General features: G+C 48.3%; 1 protein-coding gene across 1 annotated transcript in view; it reads left to right on the forward strand.

The window, feature by feature from the left end:
• Syt13 (synaptotagmin 13) overlaps window positions 1-21,113 on the forward strand; it is a 43,458-nt gene extending 22,345 nt beyond the window's left edge. Inside the window, exons 2-6 of the mRNA XM_008855032.2 lie at window positions 4,766-4,991; window positions 7,185-7,319; window positions 9,671-9,972; window positions 14,566-14,695; window positions 18,365-21,113. Of these exons, the coding sequence (XP_008853254.1) occupies window positions 4,766-4,991; window positions 7,185-7,319; window positions 9,671-9,972; window positions 14,566-14,695; window positions 18,365-18,669 (1,098 nt within the window). The 3' untranslated portion in view covers window positions 18,670-21,113. The remainder of the gene's footprint in view (window positions 1-4,765; window positions 4,992-7,184; window positions 7,320-9,670; window positions 9,973-14,565; window positions 14,696-18,364) is intronic.
• Window positions 21,114-24,784: the final 3,671 nt, after the last annotated feature.

Genomic DNA, 24,784 nt, shown 5'->3' on the forward strand with positions numbered 1-24,784 from the left:
TAAACATTATGCCCACCCCATCCCCTGCCCTGTGCCACCTTCTCTTTTCTGCCTCTGGAGTTTTGACCACTTAAAACAGCTTGGGTCTTCTTGTAGCTAGTTGCTTTCTGTTGTCATATTTTATGTTGATGTTCTTCAGGTTTGTGTAGATTGTAATGTATCAAAATTCCTTCTTTTTTAAGATTGAATAATATTTCAATGTATATGCCACTTTTTTTCCCTCCCTCCTTCTGTTCCTCCCTCTTTCTCTCTTTCCCTCCCTCTCTCCTTTGACAGAGTCTTATGCAGCCCAGGCCACCCTCAGATTTACTCTGTAGTGCCAAGGATGAACATGAACTCCTGATCCTCCCACATCTACCTTTCAAGTTCTGGGGTTACAGGCATGTGTCACCATGCCCAGTGTATAAGACACTGGGGATTGGACCCATGACCTTGTGCATGCTAGACAAGCATTCTATCAACTGAGCTACATCCCCAGTCCACATTTTCTTCCTTGAGATAGACTTTCACTCTGTAGCCCAAGCCATCCCCCAGCCTCAGCCCCCCACGTGCTAGGATTCCAAGTGGTACACCACATCTTGCCTGCTGTGAATGATACAGCTTTGAATATGGCTGCAAAAGCTCTTCAAGGACCCTGCTCTCCATTCTTCCAGGTATTATACAAAGAAAGGGAGTGCTGGAGCCTAGAGTGCTTCCAGTTTAACTTTTGAAGGAAGTTCTAGTGTTTTCCGCAGCCAGCTGGCTGTGCATTTCCTGCCTCACCAGCAGTAGACAGGGTTCTGATTACCTACCCCACACCCTCCTCAGTCCTAGCGAGCTCTGCTAATGCAGGTGCTGTGGTTCCTCATGTCGCTCTAACTTCCATTTCTCTAGTGACTAGTGACGCTGGAGATCTTTTCCCCTGTTTCATGGTTGTCCTAGTTAGCTTTCTATTACTGTGATAAAACACTTTGACCAAAAGCAACTTGGAGAGGAAAGTGTTTGTCTTATATAGCTTATAGTCCATCATCGAGAGAAGTCAAGGCAGGAGCTCAAACAGGGAGCTGGAGTCAGGAGCTGAAGCACAGACCATGGAGGAATGTTGCCTACAGGCTTGCTCCTCTGGCCTGTGCTCAGTCTACTTTCTTATGCCCCACAGACATGGCCCTATGCCAATGCAATAGAGGCAATGCCTCCATTGAGATTCCCTCTTCCCAGGTATGTCAAGTTGACAACTGGTCATTGTTTCTCTTTAGAGAAATGACCACAGGAGTCCTTTACCTGACTTGGGACCTGGTTTGATTTTTTTTGGTACTGACTTTCCTCATGGAGTTTTATTTTTCTTATTTTTTTAAAATTATCTTTATTTTATTTTATGTGTATGAGTGTACTGCCTGTATGCTTGTAAGTATACCTGTGTTGTGCAGTGCCTGTGAAGGTCAGAAGAATGAGTCAAATCCCCTGGAACTGAAGTTATGGACAGTTGTTAGCCTCATGTGGCTGCTGGAAATTGAACCTGGGTCCTTTGCAAGAGCAGCCAGTGCTCTTAACCGCTGAGCTATCTCTCCGGTCCCTCCCTGTGAAGTTTTAGCTCTCTGTACAACCTGATTTCTCTTGGATGAGCCGTGATATGTTCCTGGTTCTCTATTTGGCAGCCAGAGCCCTGTAGCAGAAGGCAAGCTGGGCAAGAATAGATGAAACTGGGCATGCCTCCAGGCACTGTAGTGTGGCCCCCAGCCTAAAGCTGGTGCCTGAAGATTTGCCTATGGTGTAGGGAACCAGGGACTAAATGTCTGGAATTCTGGTGAGGCAAAAGACTCCAAGGAGGCCAAGGTCTGTCCTGAGCATGTGTCTGGATATCCTGCACAGCTAAGCATCCATTCCCTAAGTGCTCTTTGCCAGTCCCTCTGACACCTTCCTTGACTAGACCACACCCACTGCCCCAGGTCCTTTTCCCCAGGGCTCTGGGGACTGGGAGACCAGAAACCCGGGTTCTGACAGTGCCTCTCCACCCAGTGTGAGGCCTCGCTGTAGGTCTGCCTACAGCCCCACCCCTCACCTCACATCTCCTTCCTCTCAGACATTCTCGTCTCCCCATGAAGACTCTTCTCCCAGCCTCCCTCTCTCTGCTCCCAACCTCATTTCTGCTTCTTGGGTGCTGAAGTTTCTGCTGTTTCACATGCAACTGAAAGACTCATTGGAACCAGGTTTTTAAAACATTTATTTATATGTATGCGTAGGGGGGGCACATGTACCATGGTGCAAACGTGGAGGTCAGAAGATAGCCTGCAGGAGTTGGTTCTCCTTCCACTCTATGGGTTCTGGGTATCGAATTCAGGTCATCAGACTGGGTAGCAAGCACCTTTAACCAATGAACCATCTCACCCACTATGAATCAGTGCTTTGAAATGCAGTTAGTATGATGGCCTAGGAGAAGAAGGTGGGTGATTGATGGGTGCTTTTGTTCTTTGGAGACTTGCATTGCTTACATCAGCTACACTCCAGGCCTGGTCCAGACCATAAATCATTCTTACAGCTGTCAATTTTCCCCCATGATAAGGGTCAACTGCAAGTATGGAGGCCTTACACTGGGTGCACAGAGATTCCAGATGGGATAGAGTCCTGCCCTGGGCTGAATGAGCACTAGGTTGGTGACCTTTGTGACAGGCTGGACATTTTTCTGAGACATTCTTGACTGTGAGACAAGAAGTCCCAACTCAAACCAGCTGAAAGAGTAAGAACAGAGCTGTTTGGATACTGACAGTGCAGAACCACAGGGTAGGTGGACTCTGTGGCCGAATGACACTAGCATCAAGGACACCAGACTGTGTGTCCCCCTGCCCTCAGTGCATGGTGCTGGTGTTTTCCTAACGCTGACTCATTCAAGGCACAAGACAAGGCCACGTTCGTTCTGTCTGCTGGGGAACCCCAGGCCAGGCACCAAGGTAACACTAAGGACAGGAATCAAACCTGGCAGATCTCACCTTAGGAGTTGGGGGTGCAGCCGGGGACCCTAGACAATCAAGGGATCGTGTGTGGGAAGGTGTAGGGGAGTCAGGATGGATGACTGTGGACAACCAAGAAAACCTGTCTTTTTGTTCCAGCGAGCATGCGGGGCAGCTGTGACATGCTCTGTAGTTGTCAGGGATGTACAAGTTGAGACCCATTGAGGACGCAGGGAAGGCCCTGTGGATTGAACCTCATTCACTCTCGGAGCCAGCAATGATTGCCCTCACTGAAAAACAAAAAAGCAGCCAAATAAATGGGTGCAAACCCAGAATCACACCAAGCCTTTCCCTAAACCAGTGAGCTGGGGCGAAATCAAAAGCAAACGTAGAAACGCTCCTCAGGTCACCCAGACAGCCTCAGTTCTTGTTCCAACAGGTGGCAAGCAGGATGGCTCTGAGTCAGGGATGGCTGAAGTCCAGCAGCCTCTCTAGGAGCTTTATGGGCTAAAGAACCAGGGGAAGAACCTGAGGGTGGCACCCAGGGAGCTGTGATTGCCTTTTGGTTCTGAGTGGTGGCCAAGTGACAACTGATACCAGTGGGTAAATGATGTGAAGTCTGAAGTCAAATCTCTGGGGGCTCCACTATCCGTCCCACTTAGTAGTTATGAGACTTTGAGCTCCTGAGCCTCTGTTTCCTGACTGTCAAATAATGAAATAAATGGCACTCATACTTAAGTGACATATCAGAGGTGTGACTTTGAGGAGGAAGATGGTGGGACATGATATTGAGTGTCAGGGACACAGACACAGTTCTCCCTCTGCCTTCCATACATCCCTCCTCCAAGGTCAAGCTTAGTCTGTCTCCCAGGCCCTCTGCTTGTGGATCACATGCTGCTGCCCTTGGTCACACATAGACACCACGCCTGCCATTCAGCTGTGTGGCTTCCTAAGCTGCCAGATGAACTGGTTTGTTATTTCTGCTGTTTGAGATGTCTGTCCCAAACAGAAGATGGTGTCACCTGCCTCTTTCCAGCCTGAAGCAGCAGGTCAGATGTGTCATTAATGCAACAGTCCAGAGAGGCAACATGACCTGCCCAAAGTGACCCAGCTTCTGTGGTAATATGAGAGCAAGACAAGAGGTAGTCCTGTGTTTGTGAGTCTGACTCCCAGGAGCAAGGGACTGCCCACAGTCAGGCCACCCATGGGTAAAACTGTCTGGGGGAGGCCAGTGCTATGAGTCAAAGACTAAATGTGGTGATGGGAGAAAGGGGTTTTGATTTACATGAATGGGCATGTCAGAGATGGCCTTTCCAGCCTCAGATAGGAGGTGAGGCTAGCCACCAAAAGCCAAGAGCAGATGGAGGATGTGGTGGGGTCATGAGGGAGGAGATTGTGGTCTAGAACCCCGGCCAAGGCTGACTGTGTGCAGAGCAGGGGGCTCTGTGACTGGAGGTGAGTGAAGATAGATCTGGGCTGTGTCAGAGGCCAGCAGGTTAGGCAAGCTTTTACAGGTCACTGCAGGAAGTCTGGATTTTGAAGCAGATCTCTACCACTCGGGAGAAAGAGGAAGAGAAGGAAGAGGGAAGTGAGAGACAGGAGAGCAACAGAGCCATCCTGAGGGTACCCAGGGAAGGATAGGTAGGGATGAGGGTAGGGGTGGATGATGGGTGTGACTCCCACATGTACACTCTGGTGGGGTTGGAAGTGACATCTCCCTTCCTAGGCAATATTCTTTGGGGCAGTATGGAAGGATGTCATTCTCCCCTCTGCTTCCTACAAGAGGTCAGGTCATCCCTTTTCCCTCTAGGTTTACTAATCAGTTCCATTTACGTTTATAGTTCAATGTTAAGAAATCCACGGAGCCTGTCCAGCCCCGACCCCTCCTCAAGTTCCCAGACATCTATGGTCCTCGGCCAGCTGTGACAGCCCCAGAAGTCATCAACTACGCAGATTACACATTGGGTGGCACGGAGGAGCCTACTGCACCTGCCAACCCACAGGCCCCAAGTGACAGTCGCCTCAAGAGGCAGGTCACAGAAGAACTCTTCATTCTTCCTCAGAATGGTAGGGTCTCCTGCACCCTGGTGGGCAGCACACAGGGGGGTCTGCCAAGTATCCGTGGATGCAGTGTGGAGCCTGCCTGCCACTATCCAGAGCCCAGGTGTGCTTTTGATTCTGGGCAGGTAGGCCCATTGCTTGGTATCCAGCTTTCCTGTGGGAAATGAGTCTCCTTTAAATCTGGTGTGTGATTACAGAAGGGATTAAAAGAAATCAAGGTTAGAAACCAGTTTTCTCTACCTTTTTATATGCTTGCTGTGTGGCATTGGGCTTGCTGCTAACCCTTTCTTGGCCTCCATTTCTTCATTCATGAAATGGGGTCATACTGGTCTGTGAAAGTTGCTGTTAAATGTATATAACATAACGCCTAAAATAAAATGTGATGTGTGAGCAAGGGCTTACACAAAGGTCATCAAAACATATGGTTACTAGTACTGTCCCTATTCACTTTCTATCTGCACCAGCCTCCAGAAAGCAGCAACCATGGGTGGTCAGGGGGATTTAATGTGTGGGGGGGAGGCAGAGACAGCCCCTAAGCCACAGGAATGAGTGTTTAAAGGAGGGACTCCTAAAACCAGAAAGATGACCCACAATGTGGTATGGAGCAGGGCAGCCTAGTGACTTTGACAATGACTTTGACCCTGTCCTGTACCATCCCCTGATATGGCTTCATGTGGTCTCCTACTGGCCAGCACATGTGTGGCTTGTTGCCAGGGCGATCAGCGCTGCTGTAAATCTGACCTTCAGGGACTGCTTCAGGGTGTGCTGCATGTGAGCCTCTTGGCTGCCAGCCTCCAGGCTCCCTGTCCACATTTTAAAGTTTTCATTTCATTGTATGTGTGTGTGTGTGTGTGTGTGTGTGTGTGTGTGTGTGTGTGTGTTGCCTGAGTGTATGCATGCATGTCATGTATACTTAGGTGCCCTCTGAAGCCAGAAAAGGGCATTAGATCCCCTGGAACTGTATTTACAAACAGTTATGAGCTGCCCAAACTGGGTGCTGGGAACTGAATCCAGGTCCTCTGCAAGAACAGCGAGTGTTAACTGTTGATGACTCCACATTTTAAATAGATTCAAAATTGACCAACTGAAGACATAAGAGTGGAAGGGCAGGTAAGACTGAGGGGTATGAGGACTCTTGGAGTAGTCCCCACAGTCAGAGCCCCAGGCTTGTATAGGATGGGACCCTCATCCAAGGTGAGGGAGATGGGAGAGCTGAGCAGTGCTGGGCATCGGGACATGCGTGTCCATGTCCTCTTCTCCTTCCCAACCCACAAGGCAGCAGCCAGTCCGGATCTGATCCACAGAAATCCAGCAAGATTGGGCTGGTTCAACCAACAAGGTCCAGCATGAGGCCCCACTGGACAGGGATCACACATGCACCTTGGTCTTGCCTGCAGTTGCCCTGGTCTTATAGGAGCTCAGGAGTTTCTAGCAGGAATTCTGTAATGAGCCCTTTGGGATGTTTATGGCCCTCTAGAGTCTTGCCCTCTGGTTCATTCTGGGAATCAGTAATTAAATTCTGGTTTGCTTAAAGTGTGGTCTCTGTCAGTGACTACATCTTTTTAATTCTGTTAGATCTCTCTCATGAGAATCTTCCAGATGTTAGGCTCCTCCTGTTCAAAAGAGGGGCAGAGCCAGCAATATGGACAATTTTAGGATCTTCTAAATTAAAGATGAGGTCATCCATTCATTCAAAAAATATTGATTGTTCATGAATTCAGGTCAAAGCCACCATCTTTGCCTGTTTTAATTGCTCATTCCTCTGGAGCTGGGAGAGGTGGAGCTGGGCTGGAGATGGTTTGCCTATAACACTATTACTAGAATCACCACTCAGGCTGACAGCTTTCCTTTCAGAAGAGTTCCCTGCCTTAGTTTATTTAATGCTCATAGAGATTAAGGAAAGAGGAACTCTTATCCCCATTATAAAGATGAGGAGACTGAGATTCAGAGATGTTCGTTAACTCGTCCAAGGACACACACAAGCTATTATGTGACAGCTCACACAAGGCACCAAAGCCCATGTATTAACTCCTGGGCCATGATGGTACCTTAACATGCAGTGTCTATGGCCTTTTGGGGAGACCTTAAGAAGCTTTGGGTTTGTTTAGATTCATGGCTTAGATGACAGAGCTGGCAAAGGTGTGATCAGAGAAACAAAACTCCATTGTGACAGCCACAGCGGCTTTACCTGTCTCCCAGGTGTGGTGGAAGACGTCTGTGTCATGGAGACCTGGAACCCGGAGAAGGCTGCCAGCTGGAATCAGGCCCCCAAACTCCACTTCCGCCTGGACTATGACCAGCAGAAAGCAGAGCTCTTTGTAACTTGCCTGGAAGGTACTGTTCTTGCGTGATCCCAGTGACTCTCAAGTGGCTGTGTCTCCTGCAGGCAGGCTGGGAAGGTCTCAGTTGGAGAGAGCAAGGGTTAGCACTCAGACAGCCTCTCATGTGTGATGCTCAGACACTAGATTCTGAGCAAGTGTGCAAGCTGGGGATTCCTGACTGGCAGACATCATTGGTGACTCAAGGACTGGTCCCTTCCTGTCACTCTCTAAACCCTTAGAGTCTCCTGCTAGCTGCATCTAGCAGAGAAGATAAGAAAGGAAAGAAAGGGGCTGGAGAGATGGCCAGTGGTTAAGAGAACTGGCTGCTCTTGCAGGGGACCTGAGTTCAATTCCCAGCACCCATGTGGCAGCTAATGCCCATCTGTAACTCCAGTTCTGGGGGATCTGATGCTCCCTTCTGACTTCCTTGGGCATTTCATATGACACAGGTGCACTTACATACATGCAGGCAATACACTCATACACATAAAATAATACATAAAACTTTAAAAAAGAAAGAAGAGGGCACAGCCATTCCTTAGTGGGCTGAGCCACCCTTCTGCTCACAACCCATTGGCTGAAGCCTGGTCACATGGTCACACCTCACTGCAGAGAATCCTGGGAAATGTAGACTGGCAGGCTGCCCAGGAGGAGGGAGAGATTAGTGGTTGTTGAACAGTTCGCAGCAGCTGCCAGAGGCTTTGACATTGGAAAGGGGTTTGTACCAGACAAAGAGGGTCTTTTCAGTGTTAGAAACATTTCTGATAACTTTTTTCAAGAATCAGACAGTCTCTCCTCAGAGATCGGGATGTCCTTGTTGTTGCTGCACTAGCAGTACACCTTACATCTTGCAAGCAAAGCCAAGGCTTTGCAAAGAAATCAGGGCTACAATGGGGCCAGCTGTGTTGCATGTCAATGCTTAATTTCCTTTGTTTTTGTGTTACTAACTTTCCCATCATTGTGACAAAATACCCAAAGAGAAAGAAAGCTTAAAAGGGGAAACATTTGTTTTGGCTTGCACTTTCGAAGGTTTTGGCCAGGGTTGCTGGGCCCTGCTTGCTGCCTTTAGTGGTGAGGCAGAGCACCATGGCAGGCAGCATGTGTGGAGCAAAGGTGCTCACCTCAGTGACCAGAAAGCAGAGAGAGAAAAGAGAGGAAGGTACCAGAGTCCCAAAGCCTCTTCAAGGATGCATCCCAGTGATGGAACTTCCTCCCACGAGGCCCCGCCTCCTAAAGACTCTCCTGGCTCCCAACAGCACCATTAACAGGGGGCCAAGCCTTCAACCTGTGGCCTTGGGGGAACATTTAAGATCCAAACCTGTGCCAGTTACTTATCTCATTGTTGTGACAAAATACCTTGACACAAGCAAGTTAAAGAAGAAAGGTTTGTTTTGCCTCACAGTTTAAGGCTCCAGTCCATCATGGAGGGGAAGTCATGGCAACAGGACCTCGAGGCAGCTGATCACATGGTCTCCACAGTCAGGAAGCAGAGAAAGATGAATGCTGGTGCTCAGCTGGCATCTTCCTTTTAATTCAGCTTAGGCCCCCAGCCTTGGGGTGCTGCTCACAGTTAGGCTAAGTCTTCCATCTTCGAGTAACCAGACCAACAAAGTGCCTGCTAAGAGATTCACACAAATCCTAACTGTTCCCAGAAGTGCATGAAGTACACACTTGCTCCCCAGTCCTCTCCTCTTTCTATGGCTCTCATTTACTCCCTGGCCCTGAGTTGAGCTATTCTGCTTGGCCAGGTGGTTCTGCCATGGTGCACTGCCTCACAAAGCAATGCTGATATTCAGCAAAACTGAATATCAGCAAAACTGATATTCTGGCTTAGAGTTTCCCAAACTGTGAGGCTAAGTAAACCTTTTCACTTTATAAGTTGATTCTCTCGGGTATTTTGTTATAGTGCCAGAGAGCTGACTAACATAATCCACAGTGTGACGCATTAAAAGCAGCAAGGTCAAGAGTTGGAAACAATTTTCATGAGGCAACAGCCGGGTGATTCACATTGCAAGTGGCTGTGTGGTAAATATTTAAAGTAGAAAGACACATGAGTCACCTTGTTGGCAGCAGTTCTAGCAAAATCTCTCAAAGGGCCTGGATGCCATGGGAGAAATCTTGACATCTTGAGGTCAGAAGAGCTCTATAAAGTACCTGTTCCTGTCACTCTTTTCAAAGAAAGACTTACAAGTGCTGATGTTGTCCCGCTATGAAATGTTTCCCTCCAAGACTGTTCCACTATGGTGGAATGGGTTGGTCAGCTCTGGGGTCATTAAGACACTCTAGGTCAATTGTCAGGGGACCTACTTCTCTCTCCCCTTGTCCTCAGGAAACCCTAGGTGTGTGTTCTGTCCTTTTTGGCAGCTGTGACCAGCGACCAGGAAGGAGGCTGTGACTGTTACGTCCAGGGCAGCGTGGTCATCAAGACAGGCTCTGTGGAGGCACAGACGGCCCTGAAGAAGCGGCAGCTGCGCACAGCCTGGGAGGAGGGCTTGGCACTGCCCCTGGGTGAGGAGGAGCTCCCCACAGCTATCCTGACACTCACCCTGAGAACCTGTGACCGCTTTTCCAGACACAGCGTGGCAGGGGAGCTCAGCCTGCGCCTGGATGGGGTGTCAGTGCCTCTGGGGACAGCGCAGTGGGGTGAGCTGAAGACCACTGCAAAGGTAGGGGTTTCCAGCAGCTGCTGCTGGTGGGGAGAAGGAGGGAGGGGAGTCCTGAGCCAATGGAACAAGAGTCAGAGATACTCCCAGCAAAAGGCCGGTGGGGGTCATGAACAGGACATCCGCCAGAGCAGATTCATGACTCTTCTGTGCTATGCCAAGGTTGTCACCCCTTAAATCTACTTTCAGTTCTTCTACCCCTTCTGTGCTTAGTTCTAAAAAGATGTGTGGAGAGGAAGCACAGAGCCCCTCTGCTTGCAGAGGTACAGACCTAAGGGATAAACTGAGGCAGACGGCTGCTAACAGGTGATCTGAGACAAGTATTGGATCCTGAGACTTATAAGGAGAGCCTAAGTGCTCTGATGAAGAGTTCCGGAAGCCCTGGTGGTCAGGGGCGCTGGCATGGGGTGGGAAGGCACTGGTCTGGGATGGTTCTCTGGGAAGGCTGCTGAGATGTCAGGGTCCTTGGAGAGCAAGTGTGTTCCCCACAGACTAGGGCAGCAGGTGCAGGGGAAGGCTGGGGATGGAGTGTGGCTTCTCAGGGCCCTGGATCACAGCTTTACCCACAGCCTGCCTTGGAGGAGCCTCCAGGAACCTCTGCCAACCCATCTGTCAGCCAGCTGACATACCACACTGGGGCATATCCAACCTCTTGACATCAGGACATTATGTCATCTTCGAAGGTCATACTTAAGAACTGTAACATACAGTTATTTTAAAACCTTCCAAAATAAACTCAAAATGTGTTAAGGAAGTTTATGATTCTGTGTTGGGCAACATTTGTATCCACAAGGCTGCATAAGGGCCACAGGCTGGGCAAGCCTGGACAGTCCTGAATGGCCCACAAAGTTGCCAGCCTTTCCTATCTGGTCTTTTCTGGATGAAATGAGGCCTGTTTCAGGTTGCAGTAATCAACCTGCCCATGGGGCACTATTTCCATGTACTCCCAACTCAGTGGCTCAGCTTAGGAAGTCACCCGAATTCTAGTCACCTCCCAAATCAGTCAAGTAAGAGTGACAATGTGACCACCCCAGCTGCATGGTGGGGGAACCTGAGGCTGACCATGATCAGCAATCCACACAGTCTGCAAACTGGACAGGACCGGAGCTTGGCCTCAAGGGCTCATCCCTCTGACTATACCCCAAGCTCTAGTCACCTGCCAGTCGTGCATCAGAACTGAAGTGGGGAGAGAGCATTCCACTCTCCACCTGATCCTCTTTGGCCATGATTTCTTCTGGGATCCATTTTTTCTGTCTTTGGAAAATTAATAGAAAAGAAATCATGGCCATCCTGGAATGGAACTCGGATGTCCTAAAGCCCACTCTCTAATTCATACGTGATTTGGGATGCACGTGTAGTCACACATAAGGCCTCTGGGAGGAGAACAGGTACTTGGACTTAATAACTAGTAAGCTGACTTTCCCAGACTGACTTTCCAGACGTTCCCCCACTGTGCTTGGAGCCTTTGATATGGCCCCAGTGGGGCTGAAACCCATTCCATCCAGGCAGAAATCCCGGGAGTTTTGCCTGCCTCTCTCTTTCTCCAGAACCGCACCATCATTCATTCAGTCCACAAATACCTCGCCAAGCCCCTACAGTGTGCCAGATAGCATGCCACAATTGCAACTGAGTCCTTTTCCCAGCCTTATCCAGCCCAATGCCAACACTGTCTCTATAGCTGTCACCACTCTGGCTCGGGAAGCTTTGAGTCTGGCCAGAGAGCCAGGTGGAGAGGACACACTGATCTGAAGCTGGCGAGGGGCCTACAGTTGTTGTGTCCTAGATGATTTTCCTCCTCTGGGCTTGTATGGGTTAACAAAGGTGGCAGTTGTGTCCCAGTTCCAGCTGGAAGTGGCCTGTGCGTCATTGGGGACAACAATGCACCCCACTCTGAGGGCAGCCTGGAGTGATTCATTTAGAACCTGGGACAAGAGGGAATGGAGATAAACAGGAGGAGGAAGAGGGTGGTATTCAATGTACTTGGAGCATCTGAGCCAGGGGCAGGTGCACCGCTGTTGTTCCCTTGTATGGTGCAGTCAGGCAGGTGAGGAGCCCATCAGCAGTGCCCTTCAGGGGTGTACAGGCTCAGGCCCCTTCACCTGCTCTGGGGGAAGCGGAGGGCTCAAGCCTGGTTATTTGCAACCACATCCCAGACCCACTGTAGAACTCTGATAAGCAACCTTACATCAAGAGGCAGGTGACTGCCTCTTTCGCTGCCTCTGGGCCATGAGCCTGTCACCAGTCCCCAGTCCCCCGTGCTTCCACTGTGAAATGAGCACTAAGACAGACTGTACACCCAGGAAGCTGAGAGCTGTGACCTGGGGCTTGGGCTCCCTCAAGGCAGTGTCCATCAGAATCACCACTTACAAGCATGCTCAGGCAATAAGTATGGACCCATCAGGCACTCGGATCTGGAAGGAGAAAGCAGCCCTCTCAAGGTCATTGTTAAGCTTAAGTGGGTTGTCTGAAATTCTGGCAAACATTTATTTTTGTGCCCAGCGTGTGCCTGGCCAGAGATGAGCAGTGAACCTGTGGTCTGATAGGACAGGCAACAGGCTTGAATGGAGCACAGAACATACATTTAACAGAGCTTAGCTGCCTGCTTTCATGTCATCCCCAAAGTTCCTTGAGACTCTCAGATAATTTTGTCATGTGATGAGTCACTTAGGTCTAGTTAAACTGTTCCTGGAATCTCAGGCCAGAGGCTTGCCTTTGGGGGCCTCAGCAAATCAAGTTCAATCACCCACTGTCTTGAGGGTTCTGTTAGCAAAGAAATAAGTGGTGGGGCAGGGGTGCTTATTTCCTTGTGGCTGTATCTAGAGGATGGATGGTCTAGAAAGCTGTCTTCCTCAGACTGACCATAGCTCCCAGAGGACACAGACAATGGCAAATGTGGGGGAAAAGATGTGCATACCCTTATCTTGCATCTGGCTCTGCAGGGCCCTGCAAAGACATCACTACTGCTTTCTTGGGTTAGATCCCAGCACCAGGTGATGGCCTGTGGGGGTCCCCATTTTGGATTCGGAAACAATTCAAACAGAGAGAACAAGTTAGAGGAACAAAATGGTGTCAATTAAAACAGAACTGGCTCCTCCCTCAAGAGCAAAGAATAATTTCAAAGGAGTCCTTGTAACAGAATCAACCATTGGGATCATGTTAGAGACATTTCCTGGATGAAAGGCGTGCCCTGAGGCAGAGGGTATGTTTGGGCCACATAGTGGGAGAGGGGGTTCTGAGCTTGTCCCCTACTTTCCACTAACCACAGAAGGACTGCCCACCTGCTGTCAGCTAGGCCCTCTACAAGTATGACAGAAGGAGGTGGCAGGCTCTGTGACCACTAGCCAGAGTCCTCACTGGACTGGGGTGGGCTGGGGGCTCCCCTGAATCATCCTCACTGCACAGCAGGGAAGAAGGATGAAACCAGAGGGCTGAAAGTTGTGTCACATATGGGCCTGGTTCCCATGTCTCCTCTGCTTTTTCTCCCACACTCACCCTCCTGTGTGGCACTCGACAGCCACCACTTCCTAGGCCCTTGGTGGGAAAACTGTCTGCTCACTGCTCAAAGGAACCTCTATTGCCTCAGGCTGATCCCTGCCCACTTGCCCCATTCTCTTCCCTACCAGGCTCCCCAGAGCTTGAATTGTTTCAAACCCTCGCCCCTTGGAAGGAGTATTTTTAGGGGGAGTGGGTGCCCCTCGGGGGGGCTTTGTGCTGGCACATGGGGGTGGATGGATGTCTGGATGTGTTCGAGAGATCGGTTCCTCTGACCCCAGTCATTGCCCCTTGGTTATCTCTAGGTATCCCCAGTGCCCCAGCAGTTCCTGGTGCCCCAGCCTTGTGCTGATATTACCGGGGCCTCTTCCAGCAAAGCTAGTCCCTGCCCAGCATTAGGACAGCACTTCTTTGATGATGTCAGTCTGCAGCATTGGCTGGAATTATCTCTTCAAACAAAGAAATGAACAACTCAGGGCTGGAGAGGTGATTCAGTGGTTCAGGGCCAGTGTCGCTCTTGAAGAGGATCCAAGTTCAGTTCTCAGAACCCATGTCAGATGCCTCACAACCACAAGTAACTCCAGCCCCAGGGGATCCAGTGCCCTCTTCTGCCTCTTGCCAGGGAACCTGCATTCACATGTGTACACATACATGTATACACATAATTTAAAAAATAACATAAAGAGAAAAAGAAAAAAAGAAATGAGCAACTTTCTACTCCCTCAGGACCCTGATCCATCCGTGCACTAATTCTCAAATTGGGTTCCCTCGACTTCTACTGAGGCTCCAGAGCCTGGAGGAGGGGAACCAAGGGGAGAGCCCTCTGATTTCTGTCCTCACTGTAGCTGAGTAGAAGTACTTCTCCATTTATATGTTGGGTTTAAATAGATGATGTGGTAAACCAGAAACTCCTATTGATTCATGTGCCATGCCCTCTTCTTCTTGGCCTAGCAGCCTTGTGCAGGGGTAGAGAAACTAACTCAGGTGAACAGATCTTGTGACATGTATGGGGTACAAGTGCAGTGTAGCCCCAGCCTCAGCCTGGGATGATTGATCAGAAGCCAGCCCTGTGTGATTCCCTAACGACCACCTCCTCTGTTTCAGGAGCCTTCTGCAGGAACCGGGGAGGTCCTTCTGTCCATCAGCTACCTCCCAGCTGCCAACCGTCTCCTGGTAGTGCTGATTAAAGCCAAGAACCTTCACTCCAACCAGTCCAAGGAGCTGCTGGGCAAGGGTGAGTAAAGATGCGAGGGGACAGCCAGGGCACCCCAGCACTGGGGTGCATGCAAGAGGCAGCAGCACCTGGCAGGGAATGGAGACAGGTGTGCAGAAAGGTGACAGAAGTCCATTTATGGAGTTACCCTCAGCTGTGTACTCCACCTGGAACATACTAACCAATTCTGTTGGATGCACTCATGCCTTTAAGTTCTTATCCATCTGTCTCTGGGACTGCCCCACTCACCAAGGCCCCAGGGTAGCTACTTGAGCTCTACTCTACTTGAGCGCCACCCTGAGAACAGCCATCTTTACCTAGGATCACAGGAAGCCAAAGGGAAAATGAGAGCCAGATTACTTTTATATCACTGTGCTTAGGGCTGGAGAGATGGCTCAGCAGTTAAAGAGCACTGGCTGTTCTTGCAGAGGACCTGAGTTTGAATCTCAGCACCCACATGGCAGCTAACAACCATCCGTAACTCCAGTTCCAGGGAGCCGATGCCCTCTTCTGTCCTCTGTGGGCATTGCATGACATGGGTACACTTATATACATGTAGGCAATACACTCATACACATGAAATAAAAATAAAAAATGATTAAGTAAAATATTTAAAAACACTAGAGAAACCAACTTAAAGGGGAAGGATTTATTCTGACTCACCAGTGTCACTTGACCCCTGTGCATTGAGGCAGAGCATCATGGTGGCAGGAGCATGTGGTAGAAGAGTTGTTTACTTTATGAAGGGGCCAGGGCAAGACATAGCTCCTTGGGCTGGAGAGATGGCTCAGTGATTAAGAGCACTGGCTGTTCTTGAGCACTGACTGTTCTTGCAGAGGACCCAGATTTGTATCCCAGCATCCACATGGCAACTAACAACCATCAGCAACTCCAGGTCCAGGGGATCCAATGCCCTCTTCTATCCTCTACTGGCGTTACACGATGCAGGTGCACTTACACACATGAAAGCATAACACTCAGATACATAAAATAAAAATAAATGAAAAAGACATAGCTCCCAAGAACACACCCCAAAGACCTACTTCCTCCAGTGAGGCTTTACCTCCTGACATTTCCATAACCTCTTGAAATAGCACCACCAGTTGAACACCAAGCATTGGACATGTGAACTTGTAAAGGATATTTCATTTGAAATTGTAACAGCAGCCATCTAGGGGAGGAGTCCCCGGACAGCAGGGAAAGCTAGATAGGGCTGGGCCTGCTTCTTGGGCAAGGACTGATGTCAGAAGCCCTGATGCTTCTACTAGCCTTCCCATGCTCTCCCATTCTCTTCGCAGTTCTCAGCCTTCACCAAAGGCCTCCCCGACACCTGCTGATCATGGGTGGTAGCAGATAGTGTGGCTGTGAGGGCAAAGCCTGAGGCTTGAGGAGTCTGGCACATACAGCCTCTTTATAAGGTCTGCAAGTTTCAAGTTTTCCTTCTAATATCTGGTTTGGGCACTAAGCAGACTTGCCCATCAAAACAGAAAAGTAGCCTGGGTGAGCCAGATCACACCTGCACAGGCAACAGAATGCTCAAAGCAAGATATAAATAAGATAGAATCAATCATCTCTCTATATAGCAGGGTGCAAATAAAGGTCCTTGCATTCTGAATCTTTGAGCAAAAGATATTGGGTAAATAAAATCAGAAGGGCTGGTGTTACAGAGTTCTGAGCCACAGGTCAGCATCAGATACTTTTCCTCATTGCTTCCAGTCAGTTCTGTCTTGCTTCTTTTTTAAATAGCTCCCATCAGGACCATTACAGTAGAGCACTTTGTCTCTGAAATATCTCTGCAGAAATAACAAACCACCCACCCAGGGGCAATAACCATAGCAATAAATACAAAGTCAAAATTACTCTCACATTAGCTTGGGCAACCTTGACTAATGAAAATATAACACCCTGAGCTATGAAAGCTTGTCAGCTGATTGGCTTGTAGATTTCCTGGTGATCTGGGGGGGAGGTGGAAGGGAGACAGGAAGTCTTTGTTCCCGCTCCATAAGAAGTCCAGGTCCTCAAGTAAAACTTACAGAAAGTACATGATCAGAACTCAGCCAGTCAGCAGAACACCTGCAATCTTTTTTAAAAAAATATTTTATTTACTATTTTTATTTTATATGTATGAGTGTTATGCCTGCATGTAGGTAAGTGCACCCATGTCATGCAATGCCTGAGGAGGACAGACTACACTGTTGGATCCCCTGGTACTGGAGTTACAGACAGTTGTTTAGCTGCCATGTGGGTGCTGGGATTCGAACCCAGGTCTTCTGCAAGAACAGCTCAGTGTTCTTAACCGTTGAGCCATCTCTCCAGCAATCTTTTTTTAAAATGTGTATGAGTATTTTGCCTGCAGATATGTAAGTGCATCCATGTCATGCAATGCCACAGGGACCAAAAGAAGGTATAGATCCCCTGGAACTGGAGTTAAGGATGGTTGTTAACTGTCATGCGGGTGCTGGGAACTGAACCCAGGTCAAAGAGCAGCCAGTGCTCTTAACCACTGAGCCATCTCTCCAGCCCAACACCTGCAATCATAATACTCAACCCAAAGGTCTGGCCAGAATATGAAAGGAAAGTAGGCCAGGGCAGAGCATGTTATTTCTGGTCTGAGTTTGAAACGGACTGGGGGACCACTAAGCCATCTTCCTACACTTCGTATGAACTGGGGATATGGAGTCACTTGAAAGAATTCATGGCCACAGTGGTTCCCTAGTTGCACTTTAACATGCCCCAGTCTGAGCCATCCAGTAACCCACCTCATGTGTTTTGAGACCAACTGTGTATACATAATCCTAAAATCCAAACTCCAATAAATTCCAACATCTGGACCCTCTGAGCACTGGTGAAGAATTCCACACCATGAAATTTTGTTTATGCATAATTACATAAAATGATGGGTAGGGGCTAGAGAGATAGCTCAGTGGTTAAGAGCACTTGCTGCTTTTGCAGAGGATCTGGGTTTGGTTCCAAGCACCCAATTGTAATTTCAACTCTAGGAGACACAAAGCCTCTCACCTCCCCAGGTGCCTGCAATATGCATGTATATATCTCCCACTTAATTAAAGTCAATCTTTAAAATGTTGTATGACACCACCTTCAAGCTGTATAAAAGGAATATGTGAAGCCTATACAAGCTACGGCCAATGATACAGGTCTCTAATCCTAGCTGCTCCCTGGGCAGCAGGATTGCAAATTCAAGACCGGTTGGAGTCACCTGGTAAGACCCTGTCTCAAAATAAAAAGTAGAAAGAGGGCTGAGGATTTTGTTCAGTGGTAAAGTGCTTCCTTAGTATGTATGAAGCCCTGGGTTCAATCCCAAGTACTGAGAAAAGAAACATTAAGTGAATTTTATGCTTAGACTTGGGTCGCATCCCCAAAATGTCTCATAATATACTTACGAATATTACCAAGTCTGAAAAACATCCCAAATTGGAAACATTTCTGGTTCCAAGCCTTCCAGATAAGGATGCCCAGTCTGTGTTGTCAATCTTCCACACTCTTGTGTAAGTTGCAGAGGTAGCAACTTTTGTATGTCTTCCCATATATAGACCAGTGCTTGCCATCTGGTAGATACTTGATAGTTACTGAATCAAGAGGGAAACACCAGCGGTAGCACCATCCTGGGTGCCAGCAGATGCTAGCAGCTCACTGGCCTCCTCTCTGTCTCTTTCCTCTGTGTCCCCCAAGATGTCTCCGTCAAGGTGACCTTGAAGCACCAGGCTCAGAAACTGAAGAAGAAGCAGACAAAGCAGGCCAAGCACAAGATCAACCCCGTGTGGAACGAGATGATCATGTTTGAGTTGCCCGATGACCTGCTGCGGGCATCCAGTGTGGAGCTGGAGGTGCTGGGCCAAGGTGAGGAGGGGCCGAGCTGTGAGCTGGGCCACTGCAGCCTGGGCCTGCATGCTTCAGGCTCTGAGCGAAGCCACTGGGAGGAGATGCTGAAGAACCCACGCCGGCAGATTGCCATGTGGCACCAGCTGCACCTGTAGCCAGCCACACGACCACCATTCTTCCTGGGCACAGCGGTCCTCCAGCCTCATCCCCTCCTTGAGCCCCAAGTGACAGACACAGATGTGCTGGCCAAGGCCAGGATCCCATTCCTCTCTCATTACATTCCCCTCTCTAAAAAGTGAACAGAGCCACCAGGGCCACATGTGAAAGTGGGGTGTTGGGGTCACACGGAGAACTGTGTTTTTCCTTATCCCTATAATGGAAAGACACATGTGTCAAGTGGGCAAGTTGGGTAGGTGTGCTCATGGGCAAGACCTCATGGGCAAGTTGGGTAGGTGTGCTGAGGCCAGGTGCAGAGGACTCTTAAACCCTGGGAACCAGAGATGCTTTTTGAAGGGAAGGATTTCAAAAATGATGAAGGACATAAGAGGCTTCTGTGTGGACACAGGACTAGAGGCCATTTCAGTAGGATGAGCCCCTGACCAGCATCCAGTCAAATCCCCACTTACCTCAGTTTAAAGACCCCCCTTCATCAGTCCCTAGGTTTCTGGGGGACAGTCCACATTGATGACCTCAGTGGAAGCTTGGAGACACCTGTCCCTAACAACCATGGGGCTTCTGAAGCCACGCAGGAGGGGCTGCGCTTAGTGAGATCAATTTTATGGTATTCCACTCAGTTTTGGGCCAGCATCCTCTACAAGCAGGGACACAAGGACCAGCACTGGCACCACAGTGTGAAGATGGATGCTCTGTCTTTAATTTAATCTTTCTGTGTTATTTTTACCCTTTGGATCCCATCCTTAAACTATGTTGTGTGTTTTGATTGTTTTATTTTAGGAATCTTTTTGTTATCATATTTGGGGAGACCTTCCCCCCAACAAACCTCAGTGGTATGGATCTGCTGTTTGTCACTGCTGGATCCTGAGGTTTAACTATCATGTCCACCAGCATCACCCAGGGCACCCTTAGGGGGATATCTGTCTTTCTTAGTGTGCACAAGCTTCAGGAGGAACAGGAGGCCAGTTCTGAAGGTGGCCTCTTCCACTTGTGTGAAAAACTGGAGGTGAAGGGCAACTTTAAGGAGATGTGGTCTCTTGCAAATGTGCCTCCTTTCCCTAGTTTTGGGGACTTGTCTTTTTAACTGGTAAATAACCGGAGGCTAGGCTTGGCTGTCTACCTTGCTTATTCCCAATAGATGTCTCATGGTGAAATCAGTCTAAAGATGGGATTGGCTGTAGGGATATGGTACTCTCCTGTGAGCCAGAGTTCAGGCTATCTGTTGCTTCCTTGTAGTGACCTTGGGGTGACCATCTGTAACACAGCACTGACTTCATCAGACCTACAGATCGTGGGAGTAAAATAATGGATAGGTTTGTGTTCAAAAGTTGTACATATTCCTTGGCAAACAAAACAAAACAAACTTTGAGGTACTTGTGGATCAGATTTTAAGCTAGATCTGTCTTCAGGTTGTCAGTTGAGAATGCTTGGAATGTGCCAGAACCATCTAAGTATTTCTAGACTATTTGAACTCTTCTTTACTAACATCTTAGCTCTGATGAAACTTCAGATGTTGGCCTGGTTCCCTAATCTAGACTCCTAAACCATATGGGCTTCCTCAGAAACCCATTCTTTCTGGGCCTCTCTGTGGGTGGGGATCTAAGCAGGGGACCTTGTAATCTGTCACTTTCACCCTTTCTGCACAGAAATAGATAAACATTCAAAATCATTTTTACCTATTCTCAGAAGAAACAAAAATCTAGATCCTCCTCAATGGGCACATCTTTGAGATACTTAGCAGCCTTGATGGTCAAAGTTGGCAAGCCATGACCAAGAGCCCTTATTCCACTAGTGTCCTCTCCTTCGTAACCTCTGATCCTGCAGTCCAGAAATGTTGGGTTTCTAGGCTGAAAAATCAGGGCAATCAGTTCTATAGACCTGCTTTACGGTTCCCCTAAAGACTGTTTGAGATGGGTTGGGCAGGGCAGGTCCAAGAGGGCTGCTCTACTCATACTTATTCCCTCATCTCTTTGGATCTCAGATTTCAAACTGAGGGTTAGCTCTGATAGACATCACATTCCCCCACAGGACTTCTTGAATGAAGGCCATGTCAATGTGCTGGGGTGTATGGACAGGAGGCAGGCTCCTCAGGACATTGTTGGTCACCAGTGTATTCCCAGTGCCTAGAACATAGCATGCGTCTGTCCATTCCAGCTTGAGATGACTCTTGGGATGGGGTGAAAACCTAGAGCTCTTGCAAGAGTGCAGGTCAGGGTCAACTCCTCAAATGTAGAGTACCAGGCTGTGGCTGAACTGAACTGAGTTGAGGTTTGTTAGTTCCTTATCTGTTTCTGTGATAAAATGCCATGACCAAGGCAACTTGTAGAAGAGTTTATTTGGCTTATTGTTCCAAAGGAGTAAGAGTCCATCATGGTGGGTGGCATGGTGGCAGAGGCAGCCAGGACAGAAAGCTGAGAGCTCACATCTTTAAGCAGGCACAGGAAGCAGAGAGAGAAACTGGCAGTGTGAAGGAGGCTTAGCTTATGAACTCTCAAAGCCCAGTGACCTGCTTCTTCCAGCATGGCCACACCTCCTAAAGTTTCCCTGACCTTCCCCAAACAGTACCACCAGCTGGCAACAAAGTGTCCAAATACTTGGAGCCTATGGGGGACGTTCATTCAAGCTGCCATAGGGCTCTTTAGAGGGGAGAGCTGGTCCTGGAGCTGTTTTCGCCTTCGTGTTTCCTGTTGTCACATGCTGTGTGTGTGTGTGTTTGTTCTGAAGTCCCGAATCAAAGCACAAAAAGACGCATGAGACATTATGGTAATATGTCTGGTGTCACACTTCGGAGCACAAATCTTACAGTGATAAATAAATCATTTCCCACAGAGTTGGCAGCTCAGTGTTTCTCTTTTCTCCTTTTACCTTATGTTTTAAACATAAGATGCAGAAAAATGTGATTTGAGACGCACTGTGAACCTTGAGCAACTTAAATGAACCATGAGGACTACAGCTGAAGTCTCCTTCAGTGCCCTCTACTCAGGAGACCAGGGTCCTGAATTCGGATTTGTCATCCCAAGCATGCCCTGATACTTTTTACTACATGGTTATGGACCACTAGAAAGTATCTGTGTGTCTTTCTAGGCTTTATTTAAACTATGTCACACAATTTTTGTTCACCATTAAAATTCTGACCTTCATCTATGCAGACATGTGGTTCTAATAAATTTCTCTTTCATAGCTGTATAATACTCCACTGTATGAATGTACCACATTCCATTCTGTTGATGCATATTTAAATGTTTCTTTTTTCTTCCTTTTGTTCTCTCCTTTCTCCTCCTTCCCTACCTACCCCTTCTGGCTTTTACAGGAAGTACTGCTGTAAACATTTCTATGCACGTCTCCCATACACTTATAGAAGTCTTTCTCTAAGATATGTCTACAAAAGAGTGGTGCTGGTACAGAGTTGTGTGTGCTTGTGTGCATGTTCTGTGTGTGTGTGTGTGTGGCATGCATGTGGTGTGTGTGTGTATTCGTATGTGTGTGGCTTATGTGTATAGCATGTGTGTGTATGTATGTGTGTGTGGCATGCATGTGGTATGTGTGTGTATTTGTATGTATGTGGTGTATGTGTATAGCATGTGTGTGTATGTGTGTGTGGCATGCATGTGGTATGTGTGTGTATTCGTATGTATGTGGTGTATGTGTATAGCATGTGTGTGTATGTGTGTGTGGCATGCATGTGGTATGTGTGTGTATTTGTATGTATGTGGTGTATGTGTATAGCATGTGTGTATGTGTGTGTGGCATGCATGTGGTGTGTGTGTGCATTCGTATGTGTGTGGTGTATGTGTATAGCGTGTGTGTGTGTGTGTGTGTGTGTGTGTGCCTCTCTGGCTTTGGCCTCCTTTCTGAGAAGACATGTTGGGCAGGCTCTCCTGATTCTTCTTTCTTTAACCCTCCAGCCCAAAATACCAGATCAGGAAAGGGTCAGGGGAGCAGCTAGTAGAACCTCTGCTCTAGAGGACAAGCATGGACAAAGGGCCTATGGGAATCTTGCCATCCTAGGTCTTCCAGGTGGCCACCTCTGCCCTGGCCTGTAGAGGAAGTGCCCTGAGATTAAGCAAGGGCCTAAGTCTGAATTTTAAAAAATTTATGTGCATGAGTGGTCTGCCTGTAAGTGCAAATGCCCAATGGAGACCAGAAGAGGGCATAAGATCACCTGGAACTGGAGTTACCGATGGTCATTAGCTGCCATGTGGGTGCTGGGAACCAAAGCTGGGCCTATGCAAGAGCAGCCAGTGCCCTTAACTTCTAAGCCATCTCTCCAGCTCCATGAACCTGTTTAAAGTCAGTGGGAAATCAGCCTCATCATGTGAAATTGAGATGGAAGGTTCTTAGACAGGATAAATGTACCATGAGACAAGCCATGCAATGTCTGTACATGTAATTCTTTCATATTATGTACATTCATAATTACATCTTAATGACAACCAACATTTGTATATTATAATAAAATAAGCTAAGTGACTCCCACAGAGGCAAAATATTGTGTACTATATTTCACAGGTAACTATGAAGATGGACCAACTGAGCCCAAAGTTAATATCTGAGTCTGGATATATATATTGCAGAGAAATGATCATGTTTCTTGATCACTGAATCAAGGACTTTCTACTGAGGTGCCCTCAACACAAGCCCTACTCTGACATGAGAAGCTTTCTCCTGCTTCTGGCACCATGTGGAGAGTTGAGACCCTGAAAACCTACAAAACATCATCCCTGGCCATGGTCAGATGACCCCCAAAGGTGTCTTTAACCTTTTGTGATTCTGTGGTCTAGATTAGCAAAAACTTCCTTTTCACATTTTCAGTCCCCTGTCTCAAGCAAGTATATGTACCTGTCCTCTCTGCCCATCTGGGAAGGCCTTGGCATATTCTGACAGACCCTCCTAACAGCCACTTGAGACTCCCCCGAACAATAGCATTGGCACCTGAGGCTCTAAGTGAGCCTGGTTTCATCTGCTTAATTGTTTCCTGCCTAGCGGTAATTTTCCACCCAAGTTTCTACTTTTGAAAGTGGGTTGGAAGCACCAATTGGGAGATGTGAATTGGAGCATCTGTCAGTATCCCTCCAAGGCAGATGTCTGGCAAGGATAAAGCTGAGAGATGGAGGCATTAGGCAGCACCTCTGTGCTGGAGAGCAGCCCCTACGGCCCTGCCTGTCTCCTTCAGGTGAGCCAGCACAGATGGTCCCTGCTGGGACCTGGGCAGTGTTTTCCCAGCCTGAGGCCAAGGAGCTTACCTGGAAGGAGCACAGCAGGAAGCCAGTTGACATTGTGGAAACCAGTCTGGTGGTGACCACCATGTGATTGGAGTCCCACAGAGTCTGGTCCTCTGTTGGGCTTAGTCTCTTGTCAGCGGGGCTCTGGATCCTAACATTCTTTCAGCATACTTTGGGAGAACTTGTTGGCAAATGTGGGTGGCAGAAACATTAGGAAGTTGGTCAGGCAGGCCAGGCAGGGGAGAGCAAGAAGAGCCTGTTTTCTGCCAAGACAGACAAATCAAACTTCTCTCAGGTTCCTCTGCCCTGGAGAGTCAGGTGACATGAGCTGCTGAAAGCTGAGGAAGGAGCCCAAGGCCTCGCCAAGGAGGGATAGGTTGTCTCAAGCTGCGGTGTAGGCTAGCCCTTTTCCAGGTAACCCCAGGAATCCTAGGCAGAAGGAGGATGGTAGAAGTGAACCCCAACACTTCTTGGTACTCGCTTCACCCTGATCTAAAGGGTTACAACCAAAATGACTGACAAATAATTGCACATAGCAGACCACAGCTCTGCATTAAGCAACTGAAGAAATAAACTGAGATTCGTGATTCGCCAAGGTCATGTCGCTTCTAAGAGGCAGAGAGAGATTTTAATTCTATACCTGTCTAGTCCTAAAGTCAAGACTCTTAAGATATACCTACTGGCCATGGGTCTCTACTTGAAGGTCACTTAGATGTGTAGGTCACATCTCCCGTGTTAACTGGAACTACAATGTGCCAACATGGCTGCACTGGAAAAATCCTTCTTTGTAGAGGAATGAAGAGACACTTGGTGAACTGGTTGGGACACTGTCAAAAACAAGGTGTGTAGGCAAAGGTGTGTAGGCAAAGTGTGG

Source organism: Nannospalax galili, unplaced genomic scaffold, assembly GCF_000622305.1.
Source record: "Nannospalax galili isolate Female #2095 unplaced genomic scaffold, S.galili_v1.0 scaffold1287, whole genome shotgun sequence".
Taxonomy (NCBI): domain Eukaryota; kingdom Metazoa; phylum Chordata; class Mammalia; order Rodentia; family Spalacidae; genus Nannospalax; species Nannospalax galili.